General features: G+C 40.9%; 1 protein-coding gene and 1 pseudogene across 14 annotated transcripts in view; one reads left to right on the top strand and one right to left on the bottom strand.

The window, feature by feature from the left end:
- Window positions 1–13,722, bottom strand: part of NSD1 (nuclear receptor binding SET domain protein 1) — a 166,863-nt gene that overhangs the window by 25,149 nt on the left and 127,992 nt on the right. For all 14 annotated transcript variants that reach the window (XM_055386342.2, XM_019026901.4, XM_055386343.2 and 11 more), the window contains 3 exons: window positions 12,055–12,234; window positions 2,851–3,007; window positions 749–954 (listed from right to left, as the gene is read on the bottom strand). In XM_055386342.2, coding sequence (XP_055242317.2) covers window positions 749–954; window positions 2,851–3,007; window positions 12,055–12,234 — 543 coding nt within the window. The remainder of the gene's footprint in view (window positions 1–748; window positions 955–2,850; window positions 3,008–12,054; window positions 12,235–13,722) is intronic.
- LOC101152385 (protein arginine N-methyltransferase 1-like) lies at window positions 3,975–5,185 on the top strand (annotated as a pseudogene).

The raw sequence follows: 13,722 nt of genomic DNA, 5'->3' as shown, positions 1-13,722 counted from the left end.
TAAGGACCAAATATATTAAATAGCAAGGGATATATTATCTTTCAAAGGACAGCTAGAGGAAGAAGGTAATTACCACTAAGGGGATACCAATTATGTACTCTGCAGGGACACTTTTTATAATCCCACTGTATTCTAAGAGCAAACTTTCTCCATTACATGGTAAGAGAAAACCGGGTTCGAAGTTGATTGGACCACCTGGTAAGCAGTAAAACTAGTTCTGCTTATAACAGGGCACCCTGCCTTCATTGCTAGGCCAGTTTACAAAACTTTATTTTGATTCAGAGCATTTATGCTTTGACCTTTACTAGTTTGTTCTGCAATATCTGGTGAATTTTACTTCTTCCCAACGAGCTCAAGACAAGACAAGACAAGACAAGACAAGACAAGACAAGACAAAACTCCTTGGAGCAAATGTAGCTCTGCTAGAGATCTGAGCCTCTGTCTAGCAAACTGAAGTGTTTCTTCTATGAAATAGTTTCAGAACTCCATTATTTGATGGAATGCTGAGAAAACAACTGGTAAGTCAAAAAAAAAAAAGCTCAAGGAAATTCTAATTAAGTAAAGATTAAGGCTCAAAAATAATGAGTTACATGGGTCAACTTCCTTGCAAAATACTGTATGTGCAGCCAGATAATGCCCTGAGAGGACAAAGGCAGTTTCAAAATGGAGCATATGTGAATTCTAAAACAGATCAGACACTCAGGTAACAGAGGTCTGTGTTTGCCTGAGAAACAAAAAGGATAGTTACCTTTTTTATATGTCCCATCCACTCCTTTGCCCATCTTATCCTTGCTGCTCACGTCACCCTCCATGTAAGGGAAGACTCGGGCCTGGTGAGTCCACAAATAGTCATTAGATCCAAAAAAGAGGACTGGGAACTCTCCCACATCATGTCTCATCTTATCAATGTTGGAAGGAACAGCTCGAGGATGGCAGATCTCAGCTGGCCACCACCTGGGAAAGGTGAAAAGGAGAAGGAGAAGGGAAACCTCTAGAAGGCTGCAAGGCATTAGGAAAATAACCTACTCATATAAAAGTAAGGATTAGCAATGTCTGTCTGTCCACATTAAAGTCCATCTTACGGCATTCTTACAACCTAACTAGAACACAAACAAGTTGTATGTGCTAGAAGCTGGAAAACACCTGCCCACATTCCCACACAGGCGCGCACTCCCTTAGACTCAATTATTCTACTTCAAGGATTCTACTTAAAGGAAATAATGATATAGGAACAGAGACTTATGACAATAACATTCACTGAAGCATTATAAGAAGGAAAAACTGGAAAAAGTATAAATGCTCAACATCAAGAAAATAATAGTATTATCCATGGTACACTATACAAAATAAAATACAATTTGGCCTTTAAAAAGGAAACCTTCAATAATTAGTGGGAATATGGGAGAACAGCACCAAGAAATCAAAACACAAACACATACAAATAAAATCAAAGAATGTAAATTACTATACAGCCACTTTAGGGAGACAATTTGGCATTACCTATTAAAGCTGGAAACCTCTATCTACCTATTTTACTCCAGAGAATGCCCTAGAGAAGGCCCTAAGTATATAAACCAAATATATACTTGTATATAAGTATATACTTATATTCAAGGTCCCAAGTATATAAACCAAGAAAAACTGACCAAATGTTCACAGTCCAAACAGGAAAATGGATAAGTGAACTAGACATTATATGACTACATAAAGGAACAGTGAACTATGAATGAACCACTATACGATACTATGATGAATCTCAGGGGCATAAAAGTGAACGAAAAAAGTTGCAGGAAAATGTATCAACAATAATTCCTTTACATAAAGGTCTAAAACATACCAAAGAAAACAAACTCTCACAGAAGGGCGAAGGAATGAAAAACCTAGAATTTAGTACAGTGGTTACCTCTGGGGGTAGGAGAGAATGGAATCAGGTAATGGAATAAACCTCAAAAGTACCAACAGTGTTCTATTTCTTTAAGTGGGAGGTACATACACAGGTGTCACTTTTGTCATTCTTTAAAGTCATGCATGTTACATCCTTTGTGCTTTCCATATTCAATCAAAATATATTTTTTAATTTTATTATTATTATACTTTAAGTTTTAGGGTAGATGTGCACAACGTGCAGGTTTGTTACATATGTATACATGTGCCATGTTGGTGTGCTGCACCCATCCATTAACTCGTCATTTAGCATTAGGTATATCTCCTAATGCTATCCCTCCCCCCTCCCCCCACCCCACAACAGTTCCTGGTGTGTGATGTTCAATCAAAATATTTTAAAAAAGAAAAAGTGGCCGGGTGCAGTGGCATGTACCTGTAGTCTCAGCTACTCAGGAGGCTGAGGTGGCAGGATCCCTTAAGCCCAGGAGTTTGAAGTTGCAGTGAGCAATGATCACACCACTGCACTCCAGACTGGGTGACAGAGGATACCCTGTCTCAAAACAAACAACCCAAGACACATAACAGAGTATAATCTGTAAAAACAGTTATTTTGGATGGTGGGGGGCATAACTGCGTATTGGTACGTCTGGGAGTACATATGCCGAAATGTTAACAATGCGCCTGCCTTGTGAGATTATTAGTGTCTTTTCATTAAAAAAAAAAAAAAAAAAATTTCCACAAAATACACAAAAGAAAAAAAAATTTCGACAGAGAACATGTATTATTCCTATAATTGTAAATCATAAAGTTAGGTTTCTCTTCCTATAAGGAAAAAAATCAGTAAGAAGAGGGAAGGAGTACAATGAGTAATTAAGTAGATCATTAGAAATACGTTAAGCATTGTATCTGAGAGGTCTCAAGAAACAGAGGATGGTAAAAGAGATGAGTGCTATTCTTCAGGCTTACCTGTATCGTCCAACTTTTACCCAGACAATCTCCCTGTAGTGTGGCTTTTTGCCTGCCTTACAGTCATTGCAATACCAGTTTCCTTCAGGGATATCAATGTTCAGGCATTCACGATGAAAAGCAGCAGGGCAAGAATCACAGCACAGAAGGCTGCCTCCTGTGGGAATAAAAAAAATGTGGCATTCAGATCACAAGACTGCAAGTCATGTATGTGTACATCCATACACACATATATGTATCTTTTCTTTCTCTTCACTAAAAGATATACTAAATAAAAACATTATCAGTGACACATAATGACCACAGTATAAACAGCATAAGCTTTATTTAACTCTCGTCAGGTTCAGGTTGGAATTCTAGCTCTAGGACCACAGGCCCTTGGGAAATTCACTTTCCTTGCTGAGCTATAATTTCCTCAGCGGTAAGGAGTGTTCTCTAATAAACAACAACCACATCTGTTTGAAGATTCACCTAGCTAATAAATTACCTAGTAGCGTCTGACACATAAGTAGTATCTCCATATGGTTAGTTCCTTCCCTCCTTTTAAAACTACTAACTTTTCGGCTGGGCACAGTGCCTCAGGCCTGTAATCCCAGCACTTTGGAAGGCTGCAGCAGGTGGATCACCTGAGGTCAGGAGTTAGAGAATAGCCCGGCCAACAGGGCGAAACCCCCTATCTACTAAAAAATTAGCCAGCGTGGTGGCACATGCCTGTATTCCCAGCTACTCGGGAGGCTGAGACAGGAGAATTGCTTGAACCTGGGAGGCGGAAGTTGCAGTGAGCCAAGACAGCACCACTGCACTCCAGCCAGGGTGACAGCAAGGCTCTTGTCTCAAATAAATAAATATATAAATGCTTTCAAAACACAGTAGTTTCAGCAGGCAGGCATTTTATTTTGTTGCCAAAAAGAAATGAGCCACGCTGTTGACAGAAATGAGCATGCTTCAAACATGCTAGACTCAAACATGTAATTCCAAGTTTTACCCTGAAGTGGGGAGTAAAGCCTTAGCAAAGAATATATCCGAGTTAATCTTGTTCTCACTGTGCTTCTTTCACCTCTTAAAATCCTACTATAGAAAAAGGCGGGGGTCTTGGCGGCCGGAAGAGGAGTAGGTGCGGGTGAAGATGGCGGCCGCCAAGGTCGTGAACTGCATCATGGAGGTGTACTGTGGCCAGGCGGAAAGCAGCGAGAAGCTGAACGTCGAGGGCATGACGTCCGAAGATTACTCCTTTGACTCCTACGCCCACTTCGGCAACTCCATGTTTCACAACCGGCACGTCTTTAAAGACAAGGTGGTGCTGGATGTGGGCTCGGACACAAGCATCCTCTGCATGTTCGCCGCCAAGGCCAGGCCCGCAAGGTCATCAGCATCGAGTGTTCCAGTAGGTCTGATTATGCGGTGAAGATTGTCAAAGCCAACAAGTTAGACCACTTGGTGACCATCACCAAGGGGAAGGTGGAGGAGATAGAGCTCCCGGTGGAAAAGGTGGACGTCATCATCAGCAAGTGGATGGGCTAACTGCCTCTTCTACGAGTCCATGCTCAACACTGTGCTCTATGCCCGGACAAGTGGCTGGCGCCCAATAGCCTCATCTTCCCAGACCGGGCCACACTGTATGTGACGGCCACCGAGGACCGGCAGTACAAAGACTACAAGATCCACTGGTGGGAGAACGTTTATGCCTTCGATATATCTTGCATCAAAGATGTGGCCATCAAGGAAACCCTAGTGGATGTGGTGGACCTCAAACAGCTGGTCACCAACGCCTGCCTCATAAAGGACGTAGACATCTACACCGTCAAGGTGGAAGACCTGACCTTCACCTCCCCGTTCTGCCTGCAAGTGAAGCAGAATGACTACGTGCACGCCCAGGTGGCCTACTTCAACGTCGAGTTTACGCACTGCCACAAGAGGACCGGCTTCTCCACCATACCCGAGTCCCTGTACACGCACTGGAAGCAGACTGTGTTCTACATGGAGGACTACCTGACCTTGAAGACGGGCGAGGAGATCTTCGGCACCATCGGCATGCGGCCCAACGCCAAGAACAACTGGGACCTGGACTTCACCATCAACCTAGATTTCAGGGGCCATCTGTGCGACCTGTCCTGCTCCACAGACTACAGGATGTGCTGAGGCCCGGCTCTCCCGCCCTGCACGGGCCCAGGGACTGAGCATTCCTAGACGGTTGTGGGGCTCCCCCTTCCTCTCTCTCTCCCTCCCTCCCACAGAGGTTTTAGGGGCCTGGGCTGGGGGGATGGGGAGGGCACATCATGACTGTTTTTCATAACTTATGTTTTTATATGGTTGCATTTATGCCAATAAATCTTCAGCTGGGAAACAAAAAAAATTCTTACTATAAACATACTTCTGTTGGCACTTTATATATAATTTATTCCCATGCTGACTTTTGCTTTTTTTTTTTTTTTAACAGTCCAGAGGTCTTTTATTTTTTTAACACCTATGATGCCATGAATTCATAGGGAATAGGTTCCAGCAGCTCAGACTCCTTCCCATTGGTTCTCACAAAGTATGCGTCTCTGAGTGGAGCAAGGTAGTGCTTCAGTTGAACCCAGGCAACTTTCTCTTTGGCTTCTTTTTCTGATCATTTTCCTTCACACGTTTCAGGAAGCTATCTTGGCTCTTAGGAGTGCTTAATGTGCTCAATATGCACATGAAATCTCTTGGCAAGAATCTTGCCCTTAACTTGTTTGTTTACAACAATGCCAACAGCATGCTGGGTAACACTGTAGACTCTTCCAGTTTTGCCATGGTAACACTTGTGGGGCATTCCTTTTTGAAGAGTACCCATTCCTTTGATGTCTACAATATCACCTTTCTTATAGATTCGCATATATGCGGCCAAAGGAACAACTCCATGTTTTCTAAAAGGCCTACAGAACATGTATTGGGTGCCTCTCCTCTTTCCCTTTGTGTTTGTCATTTTGGCGAATTACAGGAAGATGGCAGTTCCGGCCAAAAGGGCCTTTACTTAATAATTCTCTTCAACAAGCTCTTAAAATAAGAGTGGGAGTTTTATTTGTTTTTGTTGGGGCCAGGGGTGGGTTTCAGATCAGACTCCTACTTCAACTGGAAAAGCTCACCTTTTGTCTGTATTGTATAGTGAAGCTCAGATTCAGAGTAAGATTACATTTGGAAATGCGTCTGCTGCTAAAAAACAAGTCTGAAGAACAATTATACAGTCTGAACCTCTACTTAGCTATTTTGGTAATCAAATACTCTTAGAATGGTACACTAACAGTGACATAAATTCAACTAGCCCAGTGGCAGGATACTGTCTGCAACATTCCTATCTATGCTTAGTCACTTGCTGAATTACAACTTGTTTAGTCTGCTTACATAGTCTTAGGAGAAAAATCTTCCTTTCATTAAATTGGCATTCATGATGCACTAGAAATATTTCACGTACAAAAAGGCACTCAAAGAAGGATATAACATGAAAAGAAACCTGGATAAAAGAAAACCCACTGAATAAAGGCCGAAGGTCAAAGATGAGGGGAAAAAGTGGCAAGCACCTCTGTATTTCAGGACAGAACATAATGCAGACTGAGCTGAGGAAGAACATGAAGGAAGAAATCAATAGAACTACTCTGGGTAGATAGATGGGAAGCAGGAATGAGGGTCTATCTAGTGACACAAGAGGTAATATACAGGAGAAAGCCGGAAAACCAGGAAGACAGACAGAAGAGGGAAAACTACATGAGCCATTAAAACAAAGATGAAATGAGACACTTGGTGGAAGAGGGAAATAAAGAGAAAATGCATTTTAAACATACTGCTAAATTGAAAGGGTCCAATTCCTTACAATTTGCAATTTACCAAATTATGATCCTACTACCCGGGTTAACTACCTTTAGTTCTCTCCTTTACATGACGGGGAAAAAAGTTGTAAGACTATTTTCTATCCCTGTTCACCAACTACAGGATAATCTTAGTTTATGGGAGCAGTCCTTGGGCTTTTTGGCCTCAGGCTTTCCTTGAATTTACAGGACCACATTATGCTCTTGAAAATTACAAAGAAACCCAAAGTGCTTTTGTGTATACAGGATATAATACAGATATTTGCAAGAGAGAAATTTAAAACTAAAAATATTTTAAGTATCTAAATTCATTTTAAGTATCTATTTCATTTTATTATTTTATTTTTATTTCCTAGTTCCCACAAGCAGATACTAAGAATAATTAACATTCTTCACATTAAACATTATTCACATTTTAATAAAAACTATACTTTTCCTCATTTTTGTCACCCAGGGTGGAGTGCAGTGGCATGATCTCAGCTCACTGAAACCTCCGCCTGCCAGGTTCAAGCGATTCTCCTGCCTCAGCCTCCTGAGCCACGCCCAATTTTTTTTTTTTTTTTGGTAGAGATGGGGTTTTTGCCAGGTTGGCCAGGCTGGTCTTGAACTCCTGGATTCAACTGATCTGCCACCTTGGCCTCCCAAAGTGCTGGGATTATAGGCATGAGCCATCTCGCCTGACCCATTTTTGGAAATATTTTATTTTTTTTTGAGACAGGGTCTCGCTTTGTCACACAGGATGGAGTGCGGGCACACGATTTTGGCTCACTGCAAACTCCGTCTCCCTGGTTCAAGTGATTCTTCTGCCTCAGCCTCCTGAGTAGCTGGGCCTACAGGCATGCACCACCACACCCAGCTAATTTTTTATTTTTAGTAGAGACGGGTTTTGCCATGTTGGCCAGGCTGGTCTTGAACTCCTGGCCTCAAGTGATCCACCCACTTCTGCCTCCCAAAGTGCTGGGATTACAGGCATAAGCCACCGTGTACAGCCCATTTTGGCAAATATTTTGAATTGCATTTTTTGCAATATGTTATTTGTTTGACATACATGAAGAAAGTATGGCCTCTCAGAGATATATTGCTGGAAAAGAGTGCTAAAATAACCTGTTCAGAACTGTGGATATTCATTCTTTGATACTATGCTAAAACTCCACAGTGTATAGTTGCAATGTGGAAACTGAAACTATGTCACTAAACTTAAAATGACTACACTAAAATTCATTGATCTGTCTTCTACTTTGAATGGATCTTTTACATATGCAAAGTTTTTAACATCATGCATTAGCTATATTAAAAATATTGCCTCATCTCTACTAAAAATACAAAAAATTAGCTGGGCATAGTGGCACATGCCTGTAGTCCCAGCTACTCAGGAGGCTAAGGCAGGAGGATCGCTTGAACCCAGGAGGTAGGGGTTGCAGTGAGCCAAGATAGCGCCACTGCACTCCAGCCTGACGACACAGCCAGACTCCGTCTCAAACCAAAAAAAAAAAAAAAAAAAAAAAAATTTGGTTCATTGAGTCATATGCATCTTCTAAATGGCCTATTTCATTATACTTTTAAAATCACATTTATTAATACTACCATGATCCAATCAGTAAGTACTAAGAAATTGTCAAACTGAAGGTAGCAGACGATAGTTTACGAAAATTTTAATTTTCACTTAAAAGCTCAAATTTTATCATTGGCCATTATTTTGCAGTTCTTTTTCTTGTATTGATAGGCTCACAGTTGTTCATTTTCAAGTAAATGTCTGCCAAATATCCAAGCATGAATAACCATAGTTTATCAGTAACTCTTACAATTAAAAATGTTGTTCCATGAACAATGTGGATAGTTCAGCTTGAAACTCAGTTGCATGAGTGCTTTAACTCAAGATAACCATCAGTATGCAAAGAAACTGCTTTATGTGTACTTCCCACTTTATCACAGAGAATAGAAAAACAATGTTGACTTCATGGACAAGATATAATAAAACTAAGGTGTTTTACTTCAAGAAACTTCTAAGGTGAAAACTGCCATGCTTTTACTGCGAGTAGGTGATGATACAGAACACGATGACTGCTTACCTGTATTGGTTTGGAGGTAGTGCCTTGGTTTATACTAAGGTGGCAGCAGTTTTACCCATCCATTGACTGTGTACTAGCTGTCAGATTTCAACTAAGTAAAAAAAGCTTCCAGAATTAACTAAACTCCAGTCTTTGGCTACAGAAACAATATATCGCAAGGAAGGAAAATTCTTCTTTTACAGAATTATTGGCATATACATACACCTGATAATACAAATCTCCTTAGTGATGTGAATTCAAAATATGTCAGACAAGTCTCAACCAATTTAGAAAGTTTATTTTGCCAAGGTGACGATCACGTCCATGACACAACCTCAGGAGATCCTGGCAACATGTGCCTAAGGTGGTGGGGGTACAGCTTGCTTTTATATATTTTAAGGAGATAAGAGACATCAGTATGTGTAACATTGTCATTGGTTCTGATGGGGGGTTGGGGTTCCAGGTCATAAGTAGGTAAAAGACAAAAGGTTGCATTCTTTTCAATCCTTCATCAGCCTTTCACTGAATACACAATTTAATCTGGCTCAGTGAAACTGCATTTTTACATAAATAGGGCAGAGGAAGCAATGAGGTATGCATTTGTCTCAGATGAGCATAGGGATGACTTTCTGTCCCACACCTGTGAAGATAAGCTATCGGTTTCCATTGCCAGGGTGAAATTCAACAGAACAGAGCAATTCTCCTGCCTCAGCTTCCCAAGTAGCTGGGATTACAGGTGTCTGCCATCACGCCTGGCTAAGTTTTGTATTTTTAGCAGAGATGGGGTTTCGCCATGTTGGCCAGGCTGGTCTCGAACTCCTGACCTCAGGTTATCCACCTGCCTCAGCCTCCCAAAGTGCTGGGATTAGAGGCATGAGCCACGGCGCCTGGCCTTGTAGCTGTATTATTGAGGAATAAAACGGGAGGCGGGTTTGCCTGATGTAGTTCCAAGCTTGACTTTTCCCTTGGCTTAGCGATTTGGGCCTCCTGGGATTTATTTTCCTTTCACAGTGGTATCTATTTTTTTGGTTGTTTTTTGTTTTGTTTGTTTATGAGGTCAGTCTCGCTATATTGCCCAGGCTGGTCTTGAATTCCTGGGCTCAAGCAATCCTCCCACCTTGGCCACCTGAATAGCTGGGACTACAGGCATGCACCACTGTGTTCGGCTTCTTTAGTGGTATCTTAAGAAAGAGGAAAGAAAAAGAAGGTATTGTTTTCTTGAAGGAAGTCATCTTGCAGGGAAAGTGGGTAATAACAAAGATAATTTTTAGAAGAAAATCAAACAAAATGAGGCAGGCTGCAGAAAAAGTCAGCCCTACAGAGAATTAAAAATGAGACCAGAGACCATTTAAACTGATTTTCTCACTGTGCAAGGGCTTTAATCATATCTTTTCATTTAATTGATGCTATTATAATATGACTGTGTGATAGGGAATAAAACCTATATTTTATAAACAAGCAAACCAAGCCTTGGTAAAGCAATTTGCCTGAAGAGACAAGCCAGAATTCAAACTTGGACTTTGAGATTCAAAGTACAATGCTCATTCTATTACATATATTGACTCTTTTTAAAATTAGTCCCTCAGAATGTTCAGAGCCAGCCAGGTTTTCAGGAAACTGCATAATCAATAAGTAGATAATAAATTATTATATAATAAATAATTATTGCCAAGTAACTACTAAATCAACAAAATAAAATCTGAAAATAAATGAGAAAACTGAAGAACTGGTGCCACTCTCATCACTAGAAAATAGTGGAGCAAAGTCCACAATGAACTTAGAAAAATACCATTACAAAATACCAATACCATTACCATGAACTTAGAAAAGTATCATTTACCTTTGTACTAGATATCCTTCTAGTACAAAGGCAAATGATGCCTCAAAGCAGAGAAATGAGCACCTGTGGGATCACAAAAGTTCAGACAACCAAGAGAAAAACTGAAATAAGGAATTCAGAACTTTAAGTACTACAATTAATATACTGGTGATGACTGCTAAAATATTCCATTTAACTAGCAAAAATCAAGTTGTCAGGGATGATAAGGATAGAAAAGAAAATACGTAAAAGGTTAATACTAACTCTGCTCTAAAAAACAAGTATTTTAAAAATGAATAAAATGGCCGGGCACAGTGGCTCACGTCTGTAATCCTAGCACTTTGGGAAGCTGAGGAGAGTAGATCAGCTGAGGTCAGAAGTTAGAGACCAGCCTGGCCAACATGGTGAAACCCCATCTCTACCAAAAAAAAAAAAAAAAAAAAAAAAAAAAAAAAATTAGTGGGGCATGATGTTGAACGCCTGTAATCCCAGCTACTTAGGAGGCTGAGGCAGTAGAATCGCTTGAACCGGTGGGGACGGGATGGGGAGCGGCGTGGCAGCGGAGGTTGCAGTGAGCCGAGATTGCACCACTTCACTCCAGCCTGGGTGAAAGCACTAAGAATAAAATATATAGAAAATTTATCTTTCCTCTACGTGATCTCTTAAGAACTAATATTCTTACAATGAGAAAATATATAACTAAAGTTCACAAATCCCTTCACCTTTTCCATCACATTCACTCTTTTTCTATTAATTTGTATAAAATTGCTTGTTAGGAAAACACAATTACATCATAATGCTATTTTCAAGAATTGTCTCTATCTAGGTATCTGACTTTCTATCTGCTGACATGCATGAATGTCTGGAATAATGCCACTTAATATTAAGCAATGATTTTTTTTTCTGATGGTGAGATTAAGTGAATTTTTGTCTTTACTGCTTCAATTGTTTATCATTTTAACAAAATTCAAGTCATTATTCAAAATAAGAAAAATAAAACCTCTCCCTATTGGGCAACAAAGCCAAGTTTTAAAAAGTTCTGCTGGACAGGCACAGTGGCTCACCCCTGTAATCCCAGCACTTTGGGAGGCCGAGGCGGGCAAATCACTAGAGGGCAGGAGTTTGAGACCAGCCTGGCCAACATGGTAAAACCCTGTCTCTACTAAAAACACAAACAATTAGTTGGGCATGGTGGCGGGCACCTGTAATCCCAGCTACTTGGGAGGCTGAGGCAGGAGAATTGCTTGAACCTGGGAGGTGGAGGCTGCAGTTAGCTGAGATTGTGCCACAGCACTCCAGCCTGGGCAACAGAGTGAAACGCTGTCTCAAAAAAATAAAAAAAGTTCTTCTATGTAATCATTAATTCGGGACATCATTTCCTGAATGGCAGATGAATAGTATCATTTCTAATATTTTTTCCAGTGGCAATCTGATGAAAAGCATTTTCGTTCCAATTAAAACATTGATTTAATCCCTTTTTAGACTACAAATAGAGGAAGAAATGATTTCTTACCTTCTGAGCACACAAAGCACCAGCTAACATTAACATGCTCATGATTTCGGCAGCCCCGCCTAGGGGTAAAGTGATTAGGGCAGATGATACTATTAGATGCAAGGATCTTTGACCCAGCAGCCAGGCAAAAGTCATTGGCGTGGTATGCCACAGGACAGCGGACACAGCGCATCAACCGACCTAAAGCAGGAAAATCAGGGACGAGCAAAAGAAAAAAAAATTAAATATAAAAAGAATGTGAGTTATTCAAGTCTATTTGTTAGCACTGAAAAAATGTCACAAATAGAAGGAATCACCACTAAGATGATGGATCTTAAACACTCGATCCATCAAGAAAACTCAGATGGGAGCTATGTGATAAGTCTCCAAAAGGAATCAAATCCCGTAACTGTCAGTGAGCCTGCTTCAACAAGGGAAAGCCCAACTCAAACCACTGTCCTGACAACTAGGAAATCAGCCCCAGAATAAATAGGGAGAGGGGAGACAACAATAATGCTTGCCTGGAACTCTGTGATTCTGTTAAAGCCTTTCAAGTGAACGAACCTCTCTACCATCTCCAGAGGAAATACATCCCCTCAAATACTTCATCTATTATAAACCATCACCAAACCACCACCAAACCCTCTAATGCAATCTGTAATAACAATTAAAAATGAGAAGGTAGCCAACTGCAACTCTTTTCATTTTTCTTTGTATTAATAAAGACATGGGGTTTCCCTGTGTTGCCAAGGCTGGACGTGACCTCAAAGTCTGTGTGCTCAAACAGTCTTCCCACTTCCTGCTTTACCTTCCCAAGAAGCTGGAAATACAGGTGTACACCATCATATTCATCGAAACTGCAATTTTGATCCAACAAGTTAAATTACCTATGAGACCCATGAGGCCAGGAAATAATCCTAAAAAAGGTACTGACAGTCTGATTAAAACAAACATCAACACTGCTAAATTTTACCTCCTCAATCCTCTATGGAAAAAGTCAAGGTTCTTTTGGCACACATGAATTCACCAGCAGAGATATGGTATTGGGTTTTTCCAGGCGTGGTGGCTCACACCTGTAATCCCAGAACTTTGGGAGGCCAAGGCAGGCAGATCACCTGAGGTCAGGGGTTCCAGAACAGTCTGGCCAACATGGCGAAACCCCGTCTATACTAAAAATATAAAAAGTAGTCGGGAGTGGTGGCAAGCACCTGTAATCCAGGCTACTCCAGGGGCTGAGGCAAGAGAATCTCTTGAACCTGGGAGGTGGACATTGCAGTGAGTTGAGATCACACTGGGCAACAGAGCGAGACCTCCTGTTTTAAAACAAAACAAAACAAACAAAAAAAAAACACATGCTGGGCGCAGTGGCTCATGCCTATAATCCCAGCACTTTGGGAGGCTGAGGCAGGCAGATCACCTGACATCAGGAGTTCGAGACCAGCCTGACCGATATGATGAAACCCTGTCTCTACTAAAAATACAAAAATTAGCTGGGCATGGTGGCATGTGCCTGTAATCCCAGCTAGTCAGGAGGCTGAGACAGTAGAATCATTTGAACCCAGGAGGTGGAGGTTGCAGTGAGCCAAGATCGAGCCATTGCACTCCAGCCTGGGCAACAAAAGTGAAACTCCATCTCAAAAAAAAAAAACAAAACAAAACAAACAACAACAACAACAAAAACAACTTGTT

The sequence above is a fragment of the Gorilla gorilla genome, chromosome 4 (genome assembly GCF_029281585.2).
Source record: "Gorilla gorilla gorilla isolate KB3781 chromosome 4, NHGRI_mGorGor1-v2.1_pri, whole genome shotgun sequence".
Lineage (NCBI taxonomy): Eukaryota > Metazoa > Chordata > Mammalia > Primates > Hominidae > Gorilla > Gorilla gorilla.
This window is presented reverse-complemented; position numbering and strand designations above follow the sequence as displayed.